Below are 25,719 nucleotides of genomic sequence, written 5' to 3'. Positions count from 1 at the left end.
GTATGGACATGGGCCATACCAAGTTGTGTGGACATGGGCCATACCAAGTAAATTGGTCAGCTTGACAAAACATGGACCATACAAAGTAAATTTGTCCTTTAGGAAACAAAATGGGCCATACCAAGTACATTTGCTGGTTCGGTATAAACATGGGCCATATTAAGTAAATGTGTCTTTTTTCCACAATCGTGGGCCATACCAAGTAAATATCTCCGTTTCAAAAAGGATGGACCATACCAAAGTACATTTGTCTGTTTGAAAAAACATGGGCCATACCAAGTACACTAGTTTGTTTTGGAGAAACATGGGCCATACCAAGTAAATATCTCCATTTCAAAAAGGATGGACCATACCAAGTAATTTTCTCCATTTGAAGAACAAGCCGATAAGTTTTATCTGATCGAATAAACCCCCACAAATACCTGGGACAGTTAAAATTCCCAAATTTTTGTTTAAAAAAAATGATTATTACCGTTGCAGGACGCACTATATGTTCTAAAATGCTACTTAACCCACGGCTGCCCCTCAATTTGGCAAATATTTGAGACAGAAATTAAAAGATTAATTTGAAAAAAAATAATAATTTTGTAGATCCGTTTTCTTGTGTCCACAGATACCTCATCATAAATTATTAAATTGTATGTTTACAGAACTAGTCGTTTCTGCCAAAAAAGGAGGGACCTCATACTGTATATTAGGATACAACACCTACGTAAAAAAATAAAAAAAATTAAATTCTAAATCAGCTTCAATCTTGCATTTTCATCAATTAAAATTAATTTTTCCTCCCCTTTTCTAAAGTGCAAACCTTAAATGGAATAATAAAAATTTTAGGAGCAAAAAATGAGGGCTATCAATTTTGTTTTTTTGTTTGTTTTTTAATCTTCTTGGAAAAAAAAAATAATATAGTCTGTAAATATTAGGCAGATTTCTCATGTCGTTTAGCTTTATTATTATTACTGTTTTTTTAAATATTAAATTTGTATAGATTGGACTAAAATGTTATCGGGTAACCATATATTGAGCTATAAGCGATGGGAAGACCCCCGGGGCCTCTCTGCCACATGGCGGCTGATCCGGGTAAGGGGTCCGTTTTCCATATTGGCATTCCGAATTGTGCCTTAAAATGCTTTTTTCTTGTTTTGTTTTTCTTTCGATGTAGTATTTTAACGAAAAATTAAAACTTTGCAAACCAAAACCGTGATTTTTTTTGGTGTGTTTATTTTTTTTTTGGGGGGGTTACATGAATTTTTATTTGATTGCGCTGGAACTTTAAGGAGCTGTAAGAAGATTCCTTAAAGGGACAGTAACACTGATATATAAATGTTATTAATCTCTACCACGTAGAGTCTTTACAGTCTTTACAGCAGTAGAAACGGGCGACTAGACGGGGGGCCGGATGGGGGCCGATCTATGTTTCTATGTTTAGGCTTCATGTTGTAGACAAAGAATTATAAGGCACTGTGCTGGAGTTTCTAAAGGAAGCTTCCAGGAACCCCCTTCCCTGGGTGGTGTCTTTATCTAGCTATGTTCCACCAGACTTAGGACTTTCCAACCAGGAAGTCCTTGGTGGCTTTCGGCCAGCGAGGTGGACAATAGGGTGAAAAAAGTCGAGTGAGGAGTCTTCTTCTCGCCCGAGAACCCAGACTGTCCGGCAAACGTCTGGATTACAAGGTTCTTCTCCAGGGTTTGTGACCTCGTCCCGTCCAGCTGCTTCACGTCAACGGCCTTAATCTCGGCTTCTTCCCGTACAAACCATTAACGACGGACGCTCTTCAGCAGCTGGAGTAACAGAAGGAGCCAAGCTTTTCCCGGCGGGCTCCCAATACACGCGTGACCGAGAAACAACAGCCCTTCCTAACGAGCTGATCGGGCCACATATTTATCCTTTAGAGGACACGCCGACCGTCCCGAGAAAACGCAAGAAGGTCCTTCAACGTCTTCTCTTCCCAAGATCCTAAAATGGACTTTCAAGGTCGTTAGACGAAGCGGCATCAGCTTTCGGGACCTTAATCAGTCGTTGATGTCATCCTCGATTCAGGAGCCGTATGTCTATCCTAAGCATGTTTAATCCCACCACTGTATAAACCTCAACCACCTCTGCTGGGAGGCTGATCCACGTATCTACTACTCTCTGTAAACTAGAACTCACCTAGTGAGTGCAGCTCTCATTCTACCGCTCAAGGACACCGTCTCGTGTTGCAAAACGAGGTTACGAGGATATTATTTATGTTCTCAAAGCTGAGAAGGATTTCAGGAATGCTTAAAGCCAAAACATACAACGGAAGCCAAAAACGTGGGTCTGCTTTGTGTTATAAATCAGCGGCCACCACAAAGGAGGAGAGACGCTACAACAAGAGGCCAGAATCTAGAGGGTCAGAGGCTCAGATGGCACAGAAGTTTTACTTCACTGAGAGGGTAGTAGATAAGTGGAACAGCCTCCCAGGAGAAGCTAATACAGTGAGGGGATTTAAGCTCCATGTTTAGGGGGAGTCCCTTTAAAGGAAGGCCGCCATTATACAACGTATAAAGCGCAATTTGGTTGCAAGGGGCTAACAACGGTGTAATCGTCATGGCAACCGATAGAATGTTCCACTAGAATTCTTCTTTGTACATAATAAATAATAATTCACAATTATATAAAAAATATGCTGTGACTCACTAAAGGGTGTTTTCTCAGCGAGCCGACGGGGGGTTAAATTAGCCAATCTGACTCGTTGGCCTCTGAGGATTTCCAACGTAATTAATAACCCTTCCTGATTTCCACGACTAACGACTAGCGACCCGCGGGAGACCAGAACATCACAATCGGGAGGGGGGGGCAATGTTTTTTGGGACCAAAATAAGTTCCTACAATGTTCTAGACACGGGTGGTGGGATTAACCCCAATCTGGCGATTCTACGATCATTCTAACCATTGGTTTACAATAAAAAATAAATAAACAGATGGCGGCCGGGACTCCTCCATCCAACAAAAAAATATGTAAAAAAAGACAGAATTATGGACCATCACCATAAAATTAAATCCACCAAGACAGTGGTCAGCTTGGTGGTCCTCCAAAGTCATGAGACATCAGAGGTGCCCCGGCGCTGACCGGAGACAGGCTCCCCATCTAATTTACCTTGCACGAGTCCAATCTCTTTGTTCCACCACCTACGGTAGGCGTGGTTGTGGCACAACCCCCGAGGAGCTGCCACGGGTGTTCATGTTCTCAAACCAATGACCACCTCAGCATGGAGCTGGTGGGTGGAGCCACCTAAAGCCCCAGAGCTCTGATTTCCTGGCCGGACTCCAGGGGCGTGGGGCCGGAGCGATAACTCTGCATACTGAGTTCATTGAGGCCGTGTTCCAAATATTCAATAAATAAATCAAAATTGCAAAATAAAATTGAAGGAGATTCTACGTGACTCAACAACAAAAAAAAAGACTTGTGCTATAAAAATCCTGTTTAATGCAAAAAAAAAACTCTTTTTGAGAACAAAGAAGATCTGCATTAAAATAAATAATAATTTCAGAACATTTTAAGGTCAATGTTCAGCCCTTCCACCAGTCATTTGCCAACATTCTGCATAAAAAAAAAACATTTAATTTTTTTTATATTATTTAATATTTTTTTCTTTTTAAATCCAAATTTCAGGATAAACAAAAACAAGAATAAGAAAGGAGGATCGGTCGGTTCACAAGGAGCCAAAAATAAAAATGAAGACATTGATTGCCAATTCTTAAAACCTGACCCTACCGGAGTTAAATACCCCGCGTGACCCAAAAAATGCAGAACTGCCTGGTTTTTATAAATCAAAAAAGATGTTTTTGGTTTGGAACCAAAACAGAACCATTACAAGAATACACAGCGAGAGGAATAGTTTGCCGATTGCCAAGGGTGTTGGTCGTTTAACCCTTTTTTAAACCTTTTTTTCCAAGTTGATTTTTAATAAGTGGCATAAGGAGTCCTAACAAATAAATAATAATAAAAAAATTTTATAAAATGTTTTTCCTGAAGTTCTAGAACCTTCCTAAACGTTAACACTTACAAGGCGACAAATCCCCATTGTCAACAAAATCTCAGGCCCCCCCCAAAAGAAACCTATCCTATCCCTCCAGCTATCTAAGTTCTCCTTCCCACAAGTCTGTTAACCAGTTACTGGCTGGGGCAACAATATTAACTGAAAGTAACACATAAAAGTATAACTCTACTGCCCCAGAATTTACTGAAAGTTCTCGAGGCGGGATGTTTATTTGTGTTTTGTAAGTAAAGGTCTAGAAGTCACTGAGAGGGGGCACTTTCCTCTATAAACATGAGGATTGAAACACATTGTAACGGTGCGCCACCTAGTGGCAGAAAGGGGGAACATCAATCGCTCCAAACGAGTCCAAATCCAACGCCATCTCTGTAGGACTTAGAAAACCCTCACCCGTAAGCATCTAACCCATAGAAGTTATTTTATCATACGCAGTACGGCTTCCATTGTCTTTGTACTTGTAAAACGCAAACAAGGGTTCTCCACCAAACCAAAATATGTCTCAGACGGTATCCAATGGTGGACCACCAAACCATGAAGGAGAGTTCTAGAACATCCAAAGGCCACGTACGATGGGTGGCTTTTAAACAAAGCACCTTTCGTATTCCATCACTAACACATCGATGGGTTAAACAATTCAAATATCTGTTAAATATGTTGCTGGTTTACCCTATGACATCATTTTTTTTTTTTACTTCCTGTGCCAACAGATCCGCACAAACCCGGTTCGATTCCCGCCCCCACCACCAGAAGAGGTGTTTCTAAATCAGCTTCCTAAATCTAAGAAATATCTTCCAAATCATGATTTTTTTTAGCAAAAGAACCGCATTTCAAGAGAACAGAATGAATGGGGGGTTCTCAAGCATGTCCGGTTCCCAGCTTTATTAATGCGGCCCCAGTTTGTAAACACATTGCATGAAAAATCCAGATAACAAAAATAAATTTAATACAATTTAACAAATTAGAAATATCAATTCAAAAAAATTTGCTTTCATAAACACAGGATTTTTGATTTTTGTAAAATCTGCAGCATTTAGTATTGGGGCCCCTATAACCATCAGGAGGACTAAACGTTGGACAACATTCACCTGTAGAGCAATGATGTAACGCACTGTAAAGCACATTTTCATATTTCATTGGATTCATATAGTTATGGAGACACAGCAAAGCAGGTGAGAAAACACAAGTGGAATTAGAAAAATCCGAAGCAGCAACAGAAAATATAGAGTTTGAGGTTCTTGAAGGCCATAAATTGGGTCTTCAGAGACGAGGATCGCGAAGGAAGGTCTTCTCCTCCAAAGCAAGAGGTTCTTCCTAATGAAGAAAGCAAGATCCATCATGCAGGGTTGAGTGACAGGATACGGGACCAGCAGACGGTCACGCGCTGGGTCACAGTCCACTTTCATGGTGGTTCCAAGAGGCAAATGGTTGTCGTGTGATTCACTGCTTATAGTCCATCTGGCCAGTAAACACCCACCAGACGCCTTAAACTAATCCAGATTTATTGGCTCTAAAAACTTTAAACTTGACCCGTGTTGAATATTTGCCACTACCCTCTGAAGTCATTCTTCCCCTTTGGCCCCGAGGGGCAAGTCCCAGACACAAAGCTCATTGGTTATGAGGGTAGGTAAGATGCCCCCCCCACCTTAAATATCTCCCAAATCATTTAACAATAGAGAAAATTCAGAAAGCACAATCTACAGGTATGCTTAAAAAGTAAGGGGGGGGGGTAGTATTATAGTGAAATAGGGAACTGCCCCAGCCAGGGGTAAACCTCGAAATAACTTGGTTGGCTCAGATTGGAAATGTTTACATATACACAGAAAAAGTTTACATATATCTTAGTCAAATGCGTTGGGTTCCAGATCAGAATCCTTGTTCTTTGTAAGAAAATAAAAAGGCTAATTCCTAATATTTATTATATAAATATCGATTTAATACTTAAACATGGCGCAGTGGGCCGCGTATCACAGTTTGTTTTTCACAAAGTTTTTGTAAACAGTATTATTTCTATTCAAAATAAGGTAGATTCTTTCTACCTTGCATTTCGCAAGACGATAGCAAGGAGAACAAAGGGTTAGTGGGGGGGGGGAAATTGGAATTAACCTGTTCCTGCAGTTCAAGTTTGTGAGAATTCCCTGTATTGATTAAGCGCGTGAAAAATGAAAAAGTGGTTTTTGATTAATAAAAATTTTTTTTTTTTTTTAGAGAAAAGCATTGTTACCCCTGGATACGGGGTGGTCCATGGACCACAGTGAGTAGTTTTAAATGTTCAGATATTCATTTCATTCACAGCTACGAGGGGCTCCAGATTTACAGAGACATCAAGAAAGCTCTCCGCAGTCTGCGACGATGACTTTCTTGGTCGGCCGTCCATTTTTGCTACCGAAACGCTCCATTTTTTCGACCACGTCGTAGCCGTCTTTCACGTAACCGAAAACAACGTGTTTGTTGTCCAGCCTGGGAGGACAAAAAAAACCCAAAACATTTACTAGTCGGGTCATTTTATTATGTAGAAACTAGCAGCTACTACAGCCCTTCGTGTTACAGAGGCCTCCATACAGGGACTTCCTTAACTGAACCTAGAAAGCTGGCAAGTTTGATAGAACGGTGACAGAGAGAAGCACTGGATACAAAATTATATTTTCTAGAATACATGGCTACTTTCTTGTCTCGCTTGAAAAACTCCAGCAGACTTTGAACGTTAAACTTTGGAGCCTAGCTTAAAATATATAAAAAGATATATAAAAAAAAACAAACAAAAAAAAAAAAACTTGTCGTCTGGTTTCACAGTCTGTCGCATGTTAAAAGTACTAATGACCTTGCAGCAATATTGACAAAAAGCCGGAAAGCAAACAGATCAAAAAGCAGAGCCCGGAGCAGAATGTTTGAACTGCTAAACAAATCTTCCTAACCACCGTGCTGCGCGAGCTTGCCAGTAGCCATGGCTTTGATGGAAATGCATTGGAGAACGGTAACTGGCCCTTTTATACACTTACGGTGGCCAATTACCGTTTTGGAATAGAGTCTTGTAAATGTTAAAAAGAGAAGGAAAAACAATATAAATAAAAATATATTTGATATCGCCATCTAGTGGACAACTGAAGAATGCAGTTTGTCACCATGAACTTTAAGAGGCTGTTAATCCCCTTAGCTAATCAGTACATTAGAACTGCTATGGGGGAGGGGAGATGAGAAGTTACAATATCCGGCATGATAATGGTCAGCGTTATTCATTGATTTTAATTATTTTTTTATTTTACTCTGACGGCCTAGACTTACCATTCAGTTTCCACCGTGCAGATAAAGAACTGGGAGCCGTTCGTGTTCGGCCCTGCGTTTGCCATTGAAAGGATTCCTACAATAAAAAAGGGGGTTATGGTGTTATTTTTTTAGAAGATATGTTGAAAGAATATTGCAGAGTGATGTAAGGTATACCATGCTAGGGGTTATTAAAGGTATACAGCACTAGAGGGGTTATTGCCGTCTTCAGCGCAAGTAGCATGAACAAAATGAATTTAAACATCTCAGATCTCCCGGCTTGTCATATTCTTACCTGGTCCGGTGTGTTTTAGTATAAAATTCTCATCGGGAAACCGACTGCCATAAATTGATTTCCCGCCGGTACCATTGTGGTTCGTAAAATCTCCACCCTGCAGAGAGGAATCACATGAGAATCACGAAGCCTCAAATGCCATAATTATGCATTTTTAATCTAAAACAACATATCTGAATAGCTAAAATTCAAATCACACTCCCTGTCCATGAAAAGCACAGGTGAGAATAGTAAAGGGTGGTGGATGAGTGGAAGAGTCTCCCAGTAGAAGTGGTAGAGGGTAATACAGCGAGGGTATTAAACATGCATGGGATATACATATGGCTCCCGAATCTAAGAGGAGGCCAACGACTAATATATTAAAAAATATATATATATTATACAAATACCTGACACATGAAATCTGGGATAATTCGGTGAAACGTGGATCCTTTGTATCCGAACCCCTTCTCGCCGGTGCAGAGGGCACGGAAATTCTCTACACAGGGGGCAAAAGACAGACAGTGAGAATTCAAAAGCGTTAACAGAACGTATAGGAGTGATGGGGTTAAAACTAAATGGTGATATTCAGCATACAGGGGTAAGTATTTTAAAGTTTCCTTAAGGTAATTAACTCACCGTTTAATGAAGAAAACAAATTGAAAGTAAAATCTTTAGAATAAGGTTTTGGGGTAAAATGATGATTTTGGGGGGGGGGGAGGGGAAAAAAAAAAAAAATGAAGTTGTGGAAAAAAAAACACGGAAGTGAGAGTTTCTGTAACAATTCCAGAAGTCACAAGTAAAGCCAACTATAAATACACCCTCCGTGTCCCAACTGCCACTGTGGCAGGTGTTATGTGTACATAGGGCAGCCTGGAGAAAAAAAGGGGATGGGGCAGTGATTTTAACCATTTATGTGAATTATAGGGCATTTCAAATTCTGTCATTTAAAAAAAAAAAATAACGCATCTTGATCTATACATTTCCTAATGACACAATGTATAGATCAAACCGTAACTGAAGCCAAATCATACCTGCTGTCTTTGGCACCACGTCAGCTTTCAACTGAAACGAGAGAAAGATGTATTTAGTAAGGCGAACCTGAAAACAAATCCTCCCTTGCTGCATTACCCTCTACCACTTCTACTGGGGGGCTGTTCCACTTATCCACCCCCCTCTCAATAAAGTAATAACTCCTTCCATTCCATCTCAGCCTCAGACCCTCTAGGGTTAGATTCCGGCCTCTGGTTCTAACAGGTCTCCTCCGTTTGTGATCATCTATCCCTCTTGTAGGGCAGACAACAGGTTCAAACACGCTTTCTCTGCGCATGTTACACGTGGAACACGCTTTCCTGGAGATGGCGGATTCCTCCCCTAGTAACAGGCGTGTGCTGCTCTAGATTAGCTACTCATAGGAAACGCGGGCGGCTATAGGGTCGAGATAAACGTATAACAGCACAAAGACACATTCATACATCGGCCAAGTGTCTCTGTTCAGCCTGGCCAGTCCCTCTACAAAACCCCCCGATGCCCCTCTTTTCTAGGAGGTCAGAATGTTTGCTGGGTATGAGGGCATCATAGGGTTCTACAGCCCCGAAAGCCCAGATAATGTGTGCTAAAACATATATGACATAAGCACACATGTAAATAGAGTCACCTGGGAGCCACCTCGGTGACTCAAAGCGCGTTGGCATAAACTCCCGCTACACCGAGACAAACACACAGGGGCGGAGTGCACGCGGCTTTGTTGGCATAAGTATCACGCTAAATAATCAGGACCAGCCGTGACCTCAATAACCTGAACACCGGCTGCGTCCTGTAGACGTGCACCTGCTATAACTCTATAAAGAACATATCACTGGCCTGCAGAATTATTCCTCCCAAATAAATTCTCTCCCGCCTCGATTGTTAAATTACCGATTGGTCCAGGAACCTCAGAACTGGAAATTGGTTAGATTATGCTGGCTCTGCCACCGATCAAGGAACTTTTTATTTGAAATCAACTTTATTCTACTGCAATCAGATGTGTTTTCTCTATTGGTGTCTTTTAAAGGGGGAGGTATAATAAGTAGGGGGGTCTACAGGCATTAGAATCAGGTGACAATAATCATGAATATGCTAGGAATCCTGGCCTGAAGAGCTTACAGTCTAGGAGACAATCACCTTTTAAATATTGGAAGCTCTCCATCTTGAAACGTGTGAAAGGCCAAACCCCCCCCCCACATAACATGTTACATGCCTATCGGGGTGTCAGATTCCACACGGTGACGGGGTCCGGTCTCACCCCTACGGCAGATTCCTAACTTTAATCACGACCCAGCCTTCTGACACCATATTAATAAATATAATAAAAATAGTAAAAAGATAAAATTTTAAAGAAATAATAAATATTTTGGTATTTTTTTTGGACCCTCAAAACCCAAGCAGCGCCATCTCCACATTTTAATATTCCTCCGTCCTCTAACAGTTTTATCAGGGCCAGGGACACCAACCACAGGAAGTCTACGAGCTATCACTTCGTTACAAATGTAACAAGGTCACCTTCTGGGACATGCGGGACAAGAGGTCCACCGACTCGTAACACGATTACTACACAACAATTACTACACAACCGGACGCCTGGTTTAAGTAACTACGGGGTTAATCAGACAAAAAAATGTATACATTTTATACAAATATTTTGGAAAGTGAGGCAACAAGTAGCAGTAACGCGTAAATATAATATTAACGAGGTCGTAAAGGCTGACACTTCCCTATTCGGCTATATATGGGGATTCTAGGAATTATGACAAAAAAAAAAAAAAAAAATGAAAGACAAAATCATTAAAATTCATTTTTTAAGTTCCAAAAATATTACTTTATTTTTTGTTTTGTTTTTTTAAAGTTATTTAAGCCAATAATTTTATTACAAATAACCCAGGGCAGTGGAGGCAGAGTACCTGACACCTGTCTCCAGGGTCAGGACCCATCATACCAACCTGTGACGTCACAGGGCAGAAAGGCACCCTGAAGTTAGGTTACCTTACAGATCATGAATAATAATAATAATAATAATACCAATATACAATAGCTATGTATGTTTTACACCCAATTTGATTTAATGGAAGACACCAGGTGGGCAATAAGGAATTCAGGGGCTAATAATTAATGGTCTATGCCTATAAGGGGGTGGTCAATATTGCCCCTGCAGCCTCATTTGCCCCAAAATGCTATGTAGGAAGCATTAGGTAAATAAAGCCCATTGTATGCCTAATCTGTGGTTCTTACTATTATTTATAATAGTTATGTAATTGCTCCACGTCTACCTACCCCATCCAGCAGCCCTAAATACCCCCAGATGAGTGTAAGTGGGGCAGATACTTACCTCAAAGACGACTCGTCCCAAAGGCTGGTTGTCAGCCACCAGATCCATGTAGACCCGTGGGTTAGCCTGAGGGCGGGAGCTGCAGGCTCTAAGGGTAGTTAGAGGGCCGGTACCGGCCCGGCAGCCACGGAGAACAGACCGAGAGCACAAGGAAAGCATGTTGGAGGCTATGAGAAACCATGCACTGCCGGCCTGCATATATACACTGTGTAAACAGCGATCCTAACGGCCCGCGCTGGAACTGCAGCCTCAGCAAAGAGATACAAGCAAAGCGAACAGCGATCCCAGCGGCCAGTACTAGAACTGCAGCCTAAGTACATAGATACACGCAAAGGGAACAGCGATCCCAGCGGCCAGTACTAGAACTGCAGCCACATGTCTTCTCTCTCCCCTAGGGTCAGCCTACCCAGGATCCTGGAGACTCGAATGTTTCTCCTGATGATGTTTCTCCAGGATTTGAGGGAAATAAAAACACATTTTTTACCCCCTTTACGGCCAACGAGGGCAGGTTTTATTTACACTCATAAAGCTGTATAAACAAATTTTGTTCTTTGGGAAATCATTTTTACGGAACATGGACAATGTATCGCGAGGCTGTGATTCCCAGTGGAGTCATTCTCCTCCAGCTTTTTGTGTTTGGAGGTGACTGTTATAGACATCTGGACACTTTTATTAGATCTTCCTGGTCAAATTGATCATAAATTAAACAATACAATTGAAAATGTATAAACTTTTTGTGTTTGAGATTACTTTTTATGAGACATAATCCTGTCCTACACCCATCGTGGTGTCCTTGGGACCACTGGTGGTCCACCACCCCGGAGAACCATGAGACAAAAATAACTTTTGATCCCTGATTCCCACAACATAATATTCACGTAACAGGTATGTTTTCTTCCTCTTCTCTTAGGAACTTATTAATTATGTCTACACGCGGTTTCTCTTACATGAACAACTTGTTCCACTGGCCACATTATGTACCAGCGGAAGTTCACATGTCCCTTCCATTCATACAGTTGTTGCAGATTCAAGTGACGTTAGGTCATGGGGTGGAGGAAAGACGCCTTGTTACAAAGGTATGTAAATTGGTCGAGACTCATCCTCTTATGAGGAAGGAAAGAGGCTTAGGTCACCTTTACAAACCAAAGACCTTCTTGTGTTATACAAGATTTTATTGGGTTTGCAATAAGGTGGACCTCCATAAGGACATAGCCTCCTAATGAGTCCGAGGTGCTACACATTTCTTCTTATTATGTTGAAGGGAGGAGATAGAATCTTTGGTTTCATTTCCTGGACCTTCCTCTTTGTAGCATTTGAAGAGCTGGCTTTGTGATTTCGCACGGAGAGGTTACTGTGACTGTGCTAAAAGTCCCTGTAGAACAGGAAGAACGGGTCGGATTGGGTATAATTGTGTCTGAATCGTATGATCCTACAGAGCACGTGACATGACTAGAGGTGTCTATGTATTCAGAACAATTAGCATTTATATACCGGAAATGTTAAAGGGGAATGATTGGTTAATGGGGCAAAAATTGGCCAGATTAATGAAACACAGTCACACCCCCCCGAACTACGTAAGGAAGAGAGGACAACAGAAACTAAGTGTCCTATGGTCAGATGTTTTGTCCTCGTGGCTCTGTTTAGGAGTCACGGCTATTGTTTCTCATGTCTTTACATTATATATATAAAGCGCTGGCAGATTCCTCAGCGCTATTACAATAATATTAACAATATACTAAATTGATAATAGGATTAATCCAAGGCGTACAGGTACAGAAGGGGATGAGGGCCCTGCTCTTGGGAGCTTACGATCTATTTGGAACCGTTACAAATATTTTTGTGCCCCCCCCAATATCCCAATTTTTTACTCTGGAATTTTGTAAGAAGGTCTTTTCTACGGCCAGATAACCAACTGATGGAAAATGAAAGGGTATTTTTAATTGTTTCATTTTGTTTGACAATTCCCAAATTCCTGTGTGTTTCCCATGTGCTTGGAATAGCTAGGCTGTTGGATGGTAGATAGGTGGATACACTTCCCAGCAGAGGTGGTAGAGGCTAATGCAGTGAGGTAACTCAAACACGCATGGGATAGGCATATGGCTTTCCTGACACCTTCACAGAAGAATGTGCCTCTGGAATCTTTCCTGATGACAGCCGTGTCAGCAGAAAGGTGGGAAAAACACACTATTATGTAATACCATGACATCAGAGGGCGGCTCTTGTCATGTGTTCATTAGGAAAAAGAACCGAGACAAAGGCTGACATCTGCCCAAAACGTACGTGGACCAGAGAACGGCAAGGTACGTGGACCTTGGACACAAGGACCAGAGAACGGCTTTAAAATGTAATTAAAAAAAATAAATTGAAATTAATTAAAATAAAAAATTTAATTGAAATTGAAAAAAAAATCAAGTTAAATAATAAAAAAAAGATTAACTAGAAAAAAATCAAGTTAAAGAAAAACAAAATTAAATAAAAAAATTACAATAAAAGGTCCATGGCAGGTAGAACTTCTTCATCGGGAAGGCAGTTCATCTCGGCCATTGACCTAAGATCCAAACAGCCACGGCTTATAAAATTAGAATTTTTAAGTTTTTGTTATTGTTTTGGTTTCTAAAAATAGAAGAGTGGTAATTGTTCTGTTATTACACGTATGATGTCATCTATGAACACATATGCAAAAATGTATGAGCAAAACCTGAGAAGTCACGCAGAAGAAAGCGTGGTGAGGAACCAGCCGTCTGATTCATGCCTCACGCCAATATTTTCCGTGGAAGTGCGCATGGGGAGACACGCAGGTGTTTTGTAATCAACAAGGGTGAGCGCCTGGCCTGTTTTTCCAAAAACATCAATGATTTGGCAGAAAATATAATGCAGCGTGTTTTATAAGATCAATAAATTAACGTTTTCCTTCACAAAATCTCAAAATATCTAATTTACCATTCTTGGATATTAACTCTGAAACATAGGAGGCAATAATAAAGATAAATATAAAAAAAAGATAAAAATAAAAAACTGCCATCAACTTCTCTTATTCCTAATAGCAGGTTAATCGTTTTTCAACATTTTTGCCAAAAATAATGTTTTCAGGCAGCTGCATATCAGCCATTTGAGTTCTCGTTCTGTTATCTGAGCCCCGATCTTCTAAACACCCCGACTCCTTATCATACTGCCTGTGGGGGACAACAGAATGGCTCAGTCTTAATCACCCAGCCAGACTCTTTGACTTATAAAAGTCAAAGACTTCATTAGCATTGGCATAAAGTACCAGCTCAGTGTGTGTGTGTGTGGGGGGTTATTACTGTATACAGCGCTGGGGGGGGGTTGCACTGGGGCAAGGTTAAGCTAATCAGCATGCATCAGTCTGCTTGGGACTCGAGCCCCGAGCGACGGTCCTGGTACCTCCAAACCTTACAAAGCGAGCTCAGGAGATATTCCGGTCTGCAACAAAATCTAGTTTGCGTGCGCCCTCTAGTGGCTCAGATCAGGAAGTACAACTTACGGAATTCAAGGTCTCGGTTAGTAGTCAATATTATATTTACCAATATTCCTGTTTTTTACATAAATCTTTACAAAAAAATTGATTTTTATTTAAATTTTGAAACTGTTTTAAACATGATTTTTCTAATTTTTATAAAACAAATCCCTTTGATATTGTGTCTTCATTTCGATGAAGTAGCCCGGGCTATTCCATGCATCCATGACTACTCCAAAGGAAACAGCAGGTTTTTATTTATCGTTTGAATGTTATATTCCTTCCAGTAAGAGAATTTTGGATACTTTTTTGGATATATAACACGGAAAATAACTTGAATACTTATTTTTTTGCTTGTTACTGCAGTCCACTTCTAATTAACCCTACCAGGTCCCAAAGAGTTAATTTGGTTTCATTGCCCTGTTGATGGGGTGAATGTTACTTTCAGTACTTTTTTTTGAATAAAAATGTTTTTGTGAATTTTTTGCAGTTTGTTCCATTATTTCGCTGTGGGGGTAGGAGTGTATATAATATATAAATATATATAATAAAAATATTTTTTTTGTGCTTTCCTACCCCAGAACACATTTTTTTTTCGTCCCAGACTCCCTCGAGCCTCATTATGATATCATCTTACCCTGAAACCCCTCATTATCGCAAGACGCCATATTATTCCGCAATTACAACCCCGGGGGCCGCAGATGGAAAGGAGAGAAAAAATAAACAATTATTATTATACCGGGAGCTACGAAGGCGTCCGCTATGGCTCATACGCAGATTAACCATTTAAAAGTTTAACCTGCCTCCCTGAGGGTAACAAGGCCACAGGGGGCCTCATCTTCTAAATAATTTGAGTCTCTGTTCCTATAACCGGCATAATCAGCGGGACAATTTTATATATGTTTTATAATATTATATATATAAAAAATTATAATTTTGGATCTTTTTACAGTCAAAGGTTGAGTGCTGTCTCTGGACGTCCAATCATAGTTAAGAGCATCCTTCAACTTAGTTCGCATTGGTTTAAGACTTCCTTTGCGGAGCAGGTAGTAGATGAGTGGAATAGCCTCCCAGTAGAGATGGTAGAGGCTAATACAGCGAGGGATTTAAACATGCATGGGATAGGCATACGGCTCCTGAATCTAAGTCATGACCAACGACGGGCGACTAGACGGGGCTGAATGGGGGGGTTCTAGAGTTCTGTTTTTTAATTGCAAAACATATCACCAAATTCTTAATAATTCTTATTATTGTGTATTATAACGACACAAAATGAAAAATTCATTCCAAGGAAACGGTTTTCATCTGAGTACATATTTATTTGATAAATATAAGGTTGACACAACTAACTACATACAGTTTCTTTTGTTGCAAGACTAAAAAGCACAATAACTTTTCATTCTGAACATTTTATGACCTTCGCTGCCGGAGAGAAACGACATGCTCTCTCCGGTAGTGAAGGGGTTAACAAATATGGATGATTAAATTGTACATACAATGTACAGACAAAATACAGTGGCCCTTTTCGCATGTTTTATTACAGATTGTACCATTTTATTATTCTCTTTTTTATTTTTAATTTTTTTTCCCATTTCTGATTAAAATATCAAAAAATTGTACAAATAATTTGGTTACAATCTTATTTTTTTTTTCTTTATTTTTTCCTCCCTTAATCCACTTTTTTTTTTCCTTTCATTTTGTGTGTGTGTGATTTTGTTTTTTGAACCTCGTGTAGCACCTTAAAAAATACACAGGACTAATGCGAGTCGGCTAAATTATTACATGAACGTAAAACAGCAAAAAAAAAAAAAAAAAATTTAATTTTTTTTTTTTTTTTTTTGACAGGAGTGGAAAAAATGCTGTGAGATTTCACACAAATGCACCCAGGCCATCACATTCCCCACCCTGCTAAATATAGGATTATTTCCACGCCATATGGAAACACACTTTTTTTTTCTGTTTTTAACCTCATTTTTTTTGCAAAATAAAAAACAAAAAGAAAAAAACCAAAAAACAAAAACAAATGCACATTCTCAGGAAAATGAATGTGGCTGTGTTTTATGCTCTACTGGTCATATACATATTTACAGAGGGTATATGTTATTTTTTTAACCCCTTCAATCACTGAAAGGGTTAAGCATTAGCTGGCAAATGCATCTATCCCCTTTACACCTCTTTAAAGTGAACGGGTTTTAAAATTCCAGTTGAAAACTGCCTTGAAATGTTTTTTTTTTTTTTTAATTTTATTTTGTAATTTTATCCAGGTAAGCCAGGCTGCTGTGCAAACATATTGAATTTCTCTCTGAAGGTGAAAGGGTTACAATTTAAATTTTTGATTTTCTTTTTTAAAGAAAAACATGGAGCAGCGAATAATTTAAAAAAAAAAAATTACAAAAAGAAAATAAAATTAAATTTAAAACACAACCAAAAAATTATGTGTACTCTATTATGCAGAAATAGTGCGTTATCCCTGTTAAATTAAGTCATCTGATTCTGGAACAAAGTGGGAAATTGAAGAAGGGATTTAACTTGTGAAAATCATGTCCATTGTTTATTATTTTTATTTTTTTGACTTATTTTTTTATTAAAATTTTACAATAGAATTTTTCACCTTCAGTAAAAAAAAAAAAATTCAGATGTGATCGTGATGCTGGACAATAAAAAAAAAAGAATTATTTTTGTTTTAATTTAAAAAAAAAATTCATATGTGTGACGAAATAAAATAAAATAAAATGATGTATTGATGAAGATTTCCCTTTCAATATTTGGACATTGAAAATTGCCAGGATTTGTATTGTTTTTTTTTGCGAGTAGTCGGGTAACCTGATGGTTTCTTTAACAAGGGGGACAAACAATACATTATACAGGGCTAAGGATGACATCTGGTGACCCCTCTTTTTTTTTTTCAAAAAACAAAACTTTATATGTGTCTTAATTACTAAATTTGGAGAGTTTAGTGAATTTGTAAAAAAAAATAAAAATAATAAAAAAAGAATTTAATAATTCAAAATGCTTACTAGCATGGACTCAAACAAAAAAAAAATCTGGAAACTTACACTCATTTTTATTTAACATGTTACTAGAGAAACATACTTTCAAATATTTACATTGTTTTAGAAAAACAAAAAAAGGTTCACACTTTCCCTTTTAAGAAAGTCAACAAATATTTACTTTTGTCAATAACAGAGGTTTACCAGAGAACAGTAATGTGATTGATTTTGATTTAACAAGAGTTTTAAATTTCAGACACAGAGAGATTTTTTTTTCTTGCCTAATCGAACAAAATTGGCTAAAATTAGACAAAAAAAAAAGGATATGACAATTTTTTGGATTATTAAAAATTTTAACAATAACCTAAAGATGATAGACAGCTGGCAATTAAATTATTTTTCCCGTCGAGTATAAACCAATAGAGATTTTAAATAATTTCAGGATTCTGAACAGTTTTTCCTTTCTTTGCCAAACATTTTTTTGGGGGGGGGGGTGTGGCAATTTTCATTAAAATTGAAAATAAATTTGAATCTGAAATGGCTAAAATCCACTTTTCAGGAATTATTTAATAAACCCTTTGGTACGAGAGGCGATTATACTCTTGAGGCATAACTCGGCTACCCGAGACTCAAAGGGTTAATGCCATTCTGTAGACAGTGTCCAATTTGTCGAAATAGTACACAAAAGTTTAAAAGTAACCCCTTCATTTCCAGAGCAGCCTGAGCTATATTACAGAGTGATGAACTGCACACACAAGGCAAAACTGGGAGGAAAAAAAATAATAATACAAATTAAAATGTTTTACAAACAGATTTGGCGTACAAAAAATAGATTTAAAAAAAAACAAAACTGCAAGAGAACAATCCAAACAAAGAATTCTAAAATATTTGAACATATTTACAATAGTTATTTTTGTTTAACTTTAAAATAATGAATTGCATATGAACAGCGTCATGTGCTGCCACCTTACTTTGTTAAAAGACAAAGACGAGGGAAAATGGGTAAAAAAAAAAAAAAAAAATTAAAAATTAAAGAAAAAAAACAAAAAACAGAAGGTGGAGATGCACTTGTAAGAAAGAGAGACCTTCAGACAGACAAACAAGTCTAGCAAATGCAATTGGCGGCATGGAGAGAGAGGAAGAGGAGCAGGAGAAAAAAAAAATATTATTTTGCCCTTTTTTTTTTTTCTTATTTTTTCATTTAAATAAAAAAAATACAAAATACAACTTTGGTGATAGAAAAGAAAAAAAAAATTCAACAAAATAGGTTCGTTTGGTGTGTCATTCACATCTGTACAAGCGAAATCTCGGAAACGAGACCCCCCCCCAAAAAAAATTAATTACACACGGAAATAAAATATATTGAATAACGGGTGGAGGTAAAAAAAAATAAAAAAAATAAAATAAAAAAAATGATGTTAAAGCTAACACATGGAGGGGGTCGTTAAGAAAGCAGCTATTGCAGAGGTCTTCCTTTAACCCTTTTTTTGCTGCTACGAACGATCTGAGGACTCGATAACCCTTTAACTGCCCTGTGGGCCCCCCCCCGAAAAAAAGGGTTAAGCGGTGGAAAAAGGGTTAAACAGAGACAAAGTAAGAGAACATTGATTGGCACACATGCACTTCTGTACAGATATAACAACAGTTTTACAGAAGCAAGCAGCTTTAAACCACCAAAAGCACATATACTGGGTCAGACTCATGCATTAAGACACCAACCCCCCCTACCCTCAGACCTACAAGGTACCTCGACCACAGAACGGCTGGGAAGGAAGAATGCACATATAACACACTGGAGATCGTTTTTTTTTTCTTTTTTTTTTTTGTCATTTTTCGCACGGTTTTGTATCGAAAAAGAAAATTTTCACCAGGAAGGTCAATTAAAAAAAAAAAAAAAAAAGCCAGTTTCTACGTAACAGTCTTGTTGGGTTAATCAAAATAATTAAAAAAAAAATAATAATAATAATATTAATAATAATAATAATAACCCTTAAGCTGCCTTATAACTAACCGACATCAATGCCCCTCGATGCAGCTTAAAGTAAAAAGGTCTCAGGGCGAGTCTGTCCGTGGTGTACGAAGTCAGGCTATAATGTCCCTTGGATCCTATGATGTTGATAAAAGTCTATGCACTAAGGGGGATTGTGGACTCTTGTGGGACTAGTGTCTGGCCAGAAACCTGGTTTTTGCTTTTTTTTTTTTTTTAAATGCCACGATAAAAAGGGGGGTAATTCAGCCATGGAACAAGCAAAAGCAGGAGGTCCCCGACAAGGTTGTCCTCTATCTCCGCTCTTGTTTCTTTTTCTACTGGAAACATGCTGCCTGCCCGTAACACTCATGTCTTGGGAGCTTTGTGCTTTGTGTGTTCGTGCATTTATTCCATCTTTTTTTTATTCCCAACTTCCTGGTTCAGTTCTTCCTCTTTTTTTTTCTGTTGGTGGTAGTGTGGGGTGGCAGAGGGGGCAAAACACCGGACCTCATGAGGTAATGCCCTTAAGTCTTCCCGTCACTGGTTTGCCTCGTTGTTTTGCCTGCTGAAATAACTTTGCTCTTCAAGGTTTCCCGTTTTGCAGTCTCGACAGGGGAAACACCAACAAGTACCAAGTTTGTTGCCCACGGCCTGATTCCTCGTTGCCTATCGGGGGCGCCACTGAAAACGTGTCAGTCTGAGGGAAACAGGGACGCAAGAGCACCAGTAAATCAGCTACGACCGGGTGGTGGGGCATTACGTAGTGGAAGGGGTTGGAGTTACCAGAGCTGTCCCCACCCGCGTGTGGCCAGGTGGGTTGTATTATGGATCAGAGAGCGGACAGAGAACCGCCATCTCTCGCATTAGTTGTTCTCAAAGAGGGAAAGTAGATCGTCATTGCTGTTGTTGGGAAGATCTGGTGGATCCAGGTAGGAGAGAAGCTCGTCTGGATTAGTTAACTCCGGAAGAAGCTGCAGGAAAGAAGTAGAAATTGCGATGTCAGTAACGTGGTGAGCTATAACTAACGGGCTTTTAGTACGTCTTCCCAGTCTCTAACTGGTTACCGGAAGCGAGGTCCCATCTATTAATTTGCGTTGGGAACAGAGGTGTTCCATTGCAGAAAGTGCCTTCTGTCAGCCGATCGGGCTGTTTTTTTTGCTACCTGATCGGCCGTTAGAGATTTTGAGATTTTTTTTTACGCATTGATTTGGACCAATCAGATAGTGGTTACTTTAGAAGTGCCCAAGATATGGTAAAGCATGAAACTTACATCCAGTGATGGTTCTGGCATGTCAGGGGCTCCCTGTCCACCAGGTTGACCTTCTAAAACTGAGGAGGGGTTAAAGGTCATGTCCCCGTGCGGGTGACCGGCAGCTTGTGGTGGGTGCCGAGACTGAGGTGCTGGTCCGCCGTGATGTAAAGGCTGCCCAGGCTGGCTACCTGGGTGAGGCGGGTGTAAGCCCTGAGGCATGGAGCCGTGGGGAGGCTCAGAATTTCCCACGTGCGAAATCTGAAGGAACAAGTGGCAGAAAGAGAGATTCAGGGTTAAATTAAACTCGAGCAGAACACGTATGCCACCCAAACCAGGATCTACTCTCCCCTTTAATAGATGCGAGTTGGATGAAGCCACCGACAGTAGCACGTGAATGACGTAGATGATGGTACTTACTGGGTCCTGCATGGAGTGGCTGAGTGGTTTGTCCAGGGAAGACATACCCCCGGGCATATCAGGAGGGTGAGACAACTGAGGCGCGTGCATGAAATCATTCATCGACGTGCCACCTGGAGCTCCGTGGGGGAAGTCAAAATTGCCATGGCCTTGGTAACTGTTTCCTGCAAATAGGTTTGGAACACTGGATCAGTCATGCAAGCCTCGAAAAGAACACCTTAGGGTTCTCTACCACCAGAGCCAACAAGGTGCCCAAGGCTTATAAAACAACATGGAAGACCAACAACAGGATTACGAGACACCAAGACAGAGAAGCTCCTCATAACCTGGTCTGGAGGCTACGTCTTTATCGCTGTTCATGGTGTTATCTCCTGACGTTAGGGCGTCACGTGTCTTACCTTGGCCGACGTACTCTCCGGGGTTATTACCGCCGGGCGGAGGGGGAAGCGACGGATAAGGCGAAGGGCCCGGACCGAGTGCCGCAATCATCTCCATAACATTGGGCATGATCATTTGACTGGGACTCATGGTCTTGAACCTCTTGGAGGGCATCCCGTCAGGGTCATCCTTAATGTGAATCTCAGACTTGATTGGTACCGGCCGCCAGCTGCACGTGGGGTCGATAGTCACCTCTTCAAACTCAGAACTAGGGCGCGAACAAGAGCGGCATTAGAAAACCAGAGGAAGCAACCAACTTTTTGGAAGACTCTGCTTAGGAAATGGAGTCATTTCGGCAAAAGAAATGGAGCCATTAGAAGAAATATCCTTTACTTTGTACTACAACTTCTCCGGTCAGTGATGACCCGAATCGTCAAGGCTTGGGACGATGAAAACAAGGGGCGTCCCTTGTAACATTGCTACTTAACAACAAAATATATGTGATTCAAATGCATAACCTGACATTTTATAAGGTGAAATTAATCGTCGCCCGACATGAAAATGGCCCGTTGTTTTCAAAACCATATGCCACCCGGTAGATGGGAATACAGGTGGGGTAGTTCAGGGTGATACTTACTTCTGTATGGCGTTCAGTATGCCCCACATGTACTGATCGACTTCCAGACCCTCCAGAAGAGCCGTTTTACTAAGAAAGAGAAAATAAATCAGATTTTTGAATCAAATCAGAAAAATATATATTTTTTTACATTTCATCCTTTTTAGAGGGTTGCTTAAATTAAACAGATTTCTGGAATTATGAGGGTTTGCGAAGATGTTCGGGGGTTGATGTTTGGAGGGTAAGAGCCGCCATACTTACTTGCAGACAGGACACCTCCACGTCCCCCTCTCGCAGTTCAGCTGTAGGTAGGATTCCAAGTCGAAGCACTGAAAATACACAGAAGTAGTGAAAAAAGGGTTAATTTCTGCTGTTCTGCTCTTGAAGGAAGCGTCACCGAGACACAGGATAAATGGAAGGAAGTATGGTTTTTGAGACCTACCTGGACGTGTTTGCAGTCGTGCCCCCGCGCCGGGAGCTGGATCCGCCGGAACGTGATCGGACATTTCAGCGAGACTTTAATCGCCGTTTGCTCCACCCCGTCTTCCCCGTTAAGAGCCGCGTTACCGGATGACGCTGCCACGCTGCTAAAATTCCTCTTTACTGGGGGGGGGGGGAGGATGAAGAGTCAAAATATGTAACAGCGATAACCCAAACGCCTTCTAACAGTTGGCCAAACTGCTTGCCGGCCGGTGTGAAACGCGTTGGGGGCGAGTCGGACCCCGGGCTTAGCCAAAACCCCCAGAAGAGTTGAGTGTTGACATGGCGCCGGTACTTACTCTTTGTGATGCAGTGCTCCGCCGGAAGCAGCCTCTTTTTCAGCAGACCCTGGAGTACGGAGCGTACCGACGGCCGATGGACCAGCTGCAGCACGAACAGGTGAGACTGGAAAGCAACGTGGAGGGAAGGCGTTATAAAACGGACTGATGACCCAACAGCAATTTGGGGGGTGGGGGGACAAGTTAATGCGGAGGAACCATTGCTCCATATAGGCACTTACACAACAGCAAGCGGTGACTGTGATCTGGATGGTATTGCGGCCCGGCTGGCAAACGTGCTTGAGGTGAAGAGGTTTGTGGGAAGTCTTGTTGTCGCCCCGTTCGATGGTCAGCGGCGTGGCGTTGACGCTGACCTGTACCGACGCCGGCCAGTTGGTGTTCATCTGCCGGTCTTCGTGGTGGTAGCATTTAAACTGCAGCTCCAAGTCCGACCTAACGTAGGATAGGCCTTTAGATGATTGCATCCAAATACTCTCCAGGCTTTAGTGCCCTTACTTTGAGCCCAAACGTTTGACAGCCACCCACTCCTGACCTACCTCCACATGAGGGTCTGGTGGACCGTTGGCCGCAGGTGGAACACGTGGTTGCTGACGGCCAGGTTGTGCTCCAGTCGGAAAGGTTCCAGCACCACCCCGTCCCGAACGGGAAAGGTCAGGCGCAGCTCGTCCGCATGGCTGGCTGAGATCGAAGAAGGAGAGAAAGCGTGAACTTTCCCTTTAGCATCTGCGGTGTGACAATGCAGAGATGGGTCAGCCAAACACAATAGGGTTAAAAAAAACCACACCACCACCCGTCACGGGACAACGTCTTATTTTACGGTCTGCGTACGTATCAAGCGGAAAGAGACCTTCTGGGTCTCCTGCATCAGGTCCGACTTACTTGGAGGAGGAGGTAATGCGTTCATGTTGGGCTTGATGTCCGGGGGGAAGGGAGGCTTGACATCTTGGCTGGGGGACAGGTATGGGGGCATGCTGTTGCCGGGAGTCATGGGAGGCGTGGGGTTCCCTGGGACAGGCGAGTGAGGATAGTTCCCCACCGGGCCGGGCCTGGACGGCTGCAAGACAAACAGAGACACGGAATACAACCTGGAACTAGGATGCAGGCTGTGAACCCAAGCACATCATTCAAGTCTCCTGCCTTGTCCTCTCTCTCTCTCGTGGCTTCAAGAACATCACTGGTGACTCTGTGGCTCCATTCTAGATCCCTCCACCAGTGTGTCCTCCTCCCGAAGACCCTAATTCTTATCACCAAGCCCCCCCACGACCGGTTTCAATTTCCACGTTCTCCTACTAATCCCACCATTTCCATACCATTCATTAAACCAGTAACCGACCAACTAATCTCAGCATGTCTATGGGGCAAAATGGACCATACCACTTCATAACTGCCCCAGCAAAGTCTAGGGAATGATGAAATAAAACATCATAGATCGTTATATGTCCATCCATTGGTGTGGTGGCCCATGGTTGCAGCAACCAGCAACTTAACGATAGGGGAGAGATGCATTAATAGGGAGGAGCAAGCCTGCGGATCACGAGAACAGGAAGTTAAGGTGGCCGCTCCCATGGTGTACATGTAAGGGGGGGTTTCTAATACATAGATATTGCTTATTGTAATACATAGTTAAACCGGTTTACTGAATGTATAGAAAAAACAATTATTTGTGGGTTGGTTTCAGTAAGTTTTGCCAACCGGTAGCAGGACCCCCAACCCCCTCCGTGGATGACAAATTTGGTAGGATTTTTTTTTACACTCACCCCGTTCATACTGCCTTGGCTATAACTATTGTATCCGCTCCCAGAAAAGCTGTTATTTTGTCCATTAAACTGCTCTGGCTAGTAAAAAAAACAAACAAAAAAAAAACAATAATGAATTAAAAAAATGCTATTTAAAAAAAAAAAATGCTAACGAAAGGAAATGGGGCAAACGGAACGAGAATTGGCTGCGATATCTCGCTAAATGACCCCGCCAGAGACAGTAGAGTTGACTATTGATCTCGTTTAACCATCTCCTTGGGTAAAAGAAGCGGCCAATTCGCTCGGCAAAGCGTTAACGTGGAGAATCGACTCACCTTATAATATTGCCCCATGTTGACGCTGGGAGGCGGGTACTGTCCCGACGGTTGCTGCCCCGCCATCCTTTGACCGGGGTAGTTAGGGGACGCCATAGGCCTGGAAGGGTTTGGACTCTGGTACTGCCCCGGCTGACTGGGAAACTGGCTACTTGGTCCGTATTGCTGGTTGCCATAATTGGGCTGTTAAAATTAGGGGGGAAAAAAGAGGACATAATGTAATTTTGTGTTCTGGTTCCACGTGGCGTTCCCGGCTAGGTCACCAGAACCAGAACGCCGGTCAACAAAATCATGATAGCCTTTGGTGTGCCGCCATATTGTTCAAGTCAAGTCACGGCCTCGGAGGTCCCAGACCCAACATCGTTAAGACAAAGAAGATACTGGTCCACAGAAGATGCCTATTAATGACCAGACGGGGGTTATTACTAGCTTGGTGGAATCGTTCTAAGTAGGCCTTTTGGGATGATCACAAAGCTCTCTACCATCTCCCCGGCGCTCACCTCTCCTGGGTAGGGCCTCTTTATGCCTTGCATGGGCATGGACTGAGGCCTGGGACCTGGGTAGGCTTGCTGGGGCATCCTCTGCCCGTGTGCACCAAAGGGGTTCATGCCAGGCCGGGGCTGGTTCATCCCCATGGGCGGGCCGCTCATGTTGTTCGGCGCCATGTTTGGACCCATGCCTGCCGGGTTCATGCTTCCCGCCATGGCAGAGGGGACCCTCGGGCCGGGCTGGTTCATGAACTGACTGTTGTAGGCCTGCGCCGGACCCATCTGGAAAGAGGAACACACCTTCAACAAAAGAAAGAGAGAAGAGTAAAATGCGACATGCGTGTCAGACAGGGCTCGTGGATCGG

General features: G+C 41.5%; 2 protein-coding genes across 5 annotated transcripts in view; both read right to left on the bottom strand.

Annotated features, from left to right (window-relative positions):
* Window positions 1-6,211: 6,211 nt before the first annotated feature.
* Window positions 6,212-11,078, bottom strand: PPIF (peptidylprolyl isomerase F). The gene is made up of 6 exons (XM_053450977.1): window positions 10,920-11,078; window positions 8,590-8,620; window positions 7,966-8,054; window positions 7,577-7,673; window positions 7,303-7,378; window positions 6,212-6,480 (listed from the first exon to the last, which is right to left on the bottom strand). Exons 1-6 carry the CDS (start codon window positions 11,076-11,078, stop codon window positions 6,345-6,347), a joined length of 588 nt encoding a protein of 195 aa, XP_053306952.1. The 3' UTR covers window positions 6,212-6,344.
* Window positions 11,079-19,785: 8,707 nt separating this feature from the next.
* The window catches only part of ZMIZ1 (zinc finger MIZ-type containing 1), an 81,647-nt gene continuing 75,713 nt past the window's right edge, over window positions 19,786-25,719 (bottom strand). For 2 of the 4 annotated variants that reach the window (XM_053450972.1, XM_053450975.1), the window contains 14 exons: window positions 25,367-25,654; window positions 24,867-25,049; window positions 24,553-24,630; window positions 23,675-23,849; window positions 23,332-23,518; window positions 23,017-23,227; window positions 22,796-22,901; window positions 22,459-22,619; window positions 22,278-22,345; window positions 22,038-22,106; window positions 21,421-21,668; window positions 21,023-21,186; window positions 20,624-20,863; window positions 19,786-20,324 (listed from right to left, as the gene is read on the bottom strand). In XM_053450972.1, coding sequence (XP_053306947.1) covers window positions 20,217-20,324; window positions 20,624-20,863; window positions 21,023-21,186; window positions 21,421-21,668; window positions 22,038-22,106; window positions 22,278-22,345; window positions 22,459-22,619; window positions 22,796-22,901; window positions 23,017-23,227; window positions 23,332-23,518; window positions 23,675-23,849; window positions 24,553-24,630; window positions 24,867-25,049; window positions 25,367-25,654 — 2,286 coding nt within the window. In that variant the 3' untranslated portion in view covers window positions 19,786-20,216. The remainder of the gene's footprint in view (window positions 20,325-20,623; window positions 20,864-21,022; window positions 21,187-21,420; window positions 21,669-22,037; window positions 22,107-22,277; window positions 22,346-22,458; window positions 22,620-22,795; window positions 22,902-23,016; window positions 23,228-23,331; window positions 23,519-23,674; window positions 23,850-24,552; window positions 24,631-24,866; window positions 25,050-25,366; window positions 25,655-25,719) is intronic. The other 2 variants (XM_053450973.1, XM_053450974.1) reach the window with 2 other exon arrangements.

The sequence above is a fragment of the Spea bombifrons genome, chromosome 11, assembly GCF_027358695.1.
Source record: "Spea bombifrons isolate aSpeBom1 chromosome 11, aSpeBom1.2.pri, whole genome shotgun sequence".
In the NCBI taxonomy this organism is placed as follows: Eukaryota; Metazoa; Chordata; class Amphibia; order Anura; family Pelobatidae; genus Spea; species Spea bombifrons.
This window is presented reverse-complemented; position numbering and strand designations above follow the sequence as displayed.

What these genes read in the sequence shown, in the direction of transcription:
- PPIF (XM_053450977.1), bottom strand. Translation starts at nt 11,078, where the DNA reads ATGCTTTCCTTGTGCTCTCGGTCTGTTCTCCGTGGCTGCCGGGCCGGT. An exon ending in TGGGACGAGTCGTCTTTGAG is followed by an intron (nt 8,621 to 10,919) that starts GTAAGTATCTGC and finishes CTCTCGTTTCAG; the next exon opens with TTGAAAGCTGACGTGGTGCC. An exon ending in TGCACGGTGGAAACTGAATG is followed by an intron (nt 6,481 to 7,302) that starts GTAAGTCTAGGC and finishes TTGTCCTCCCAG; the next exon opens with GCTGGACAACAAACACGTTG.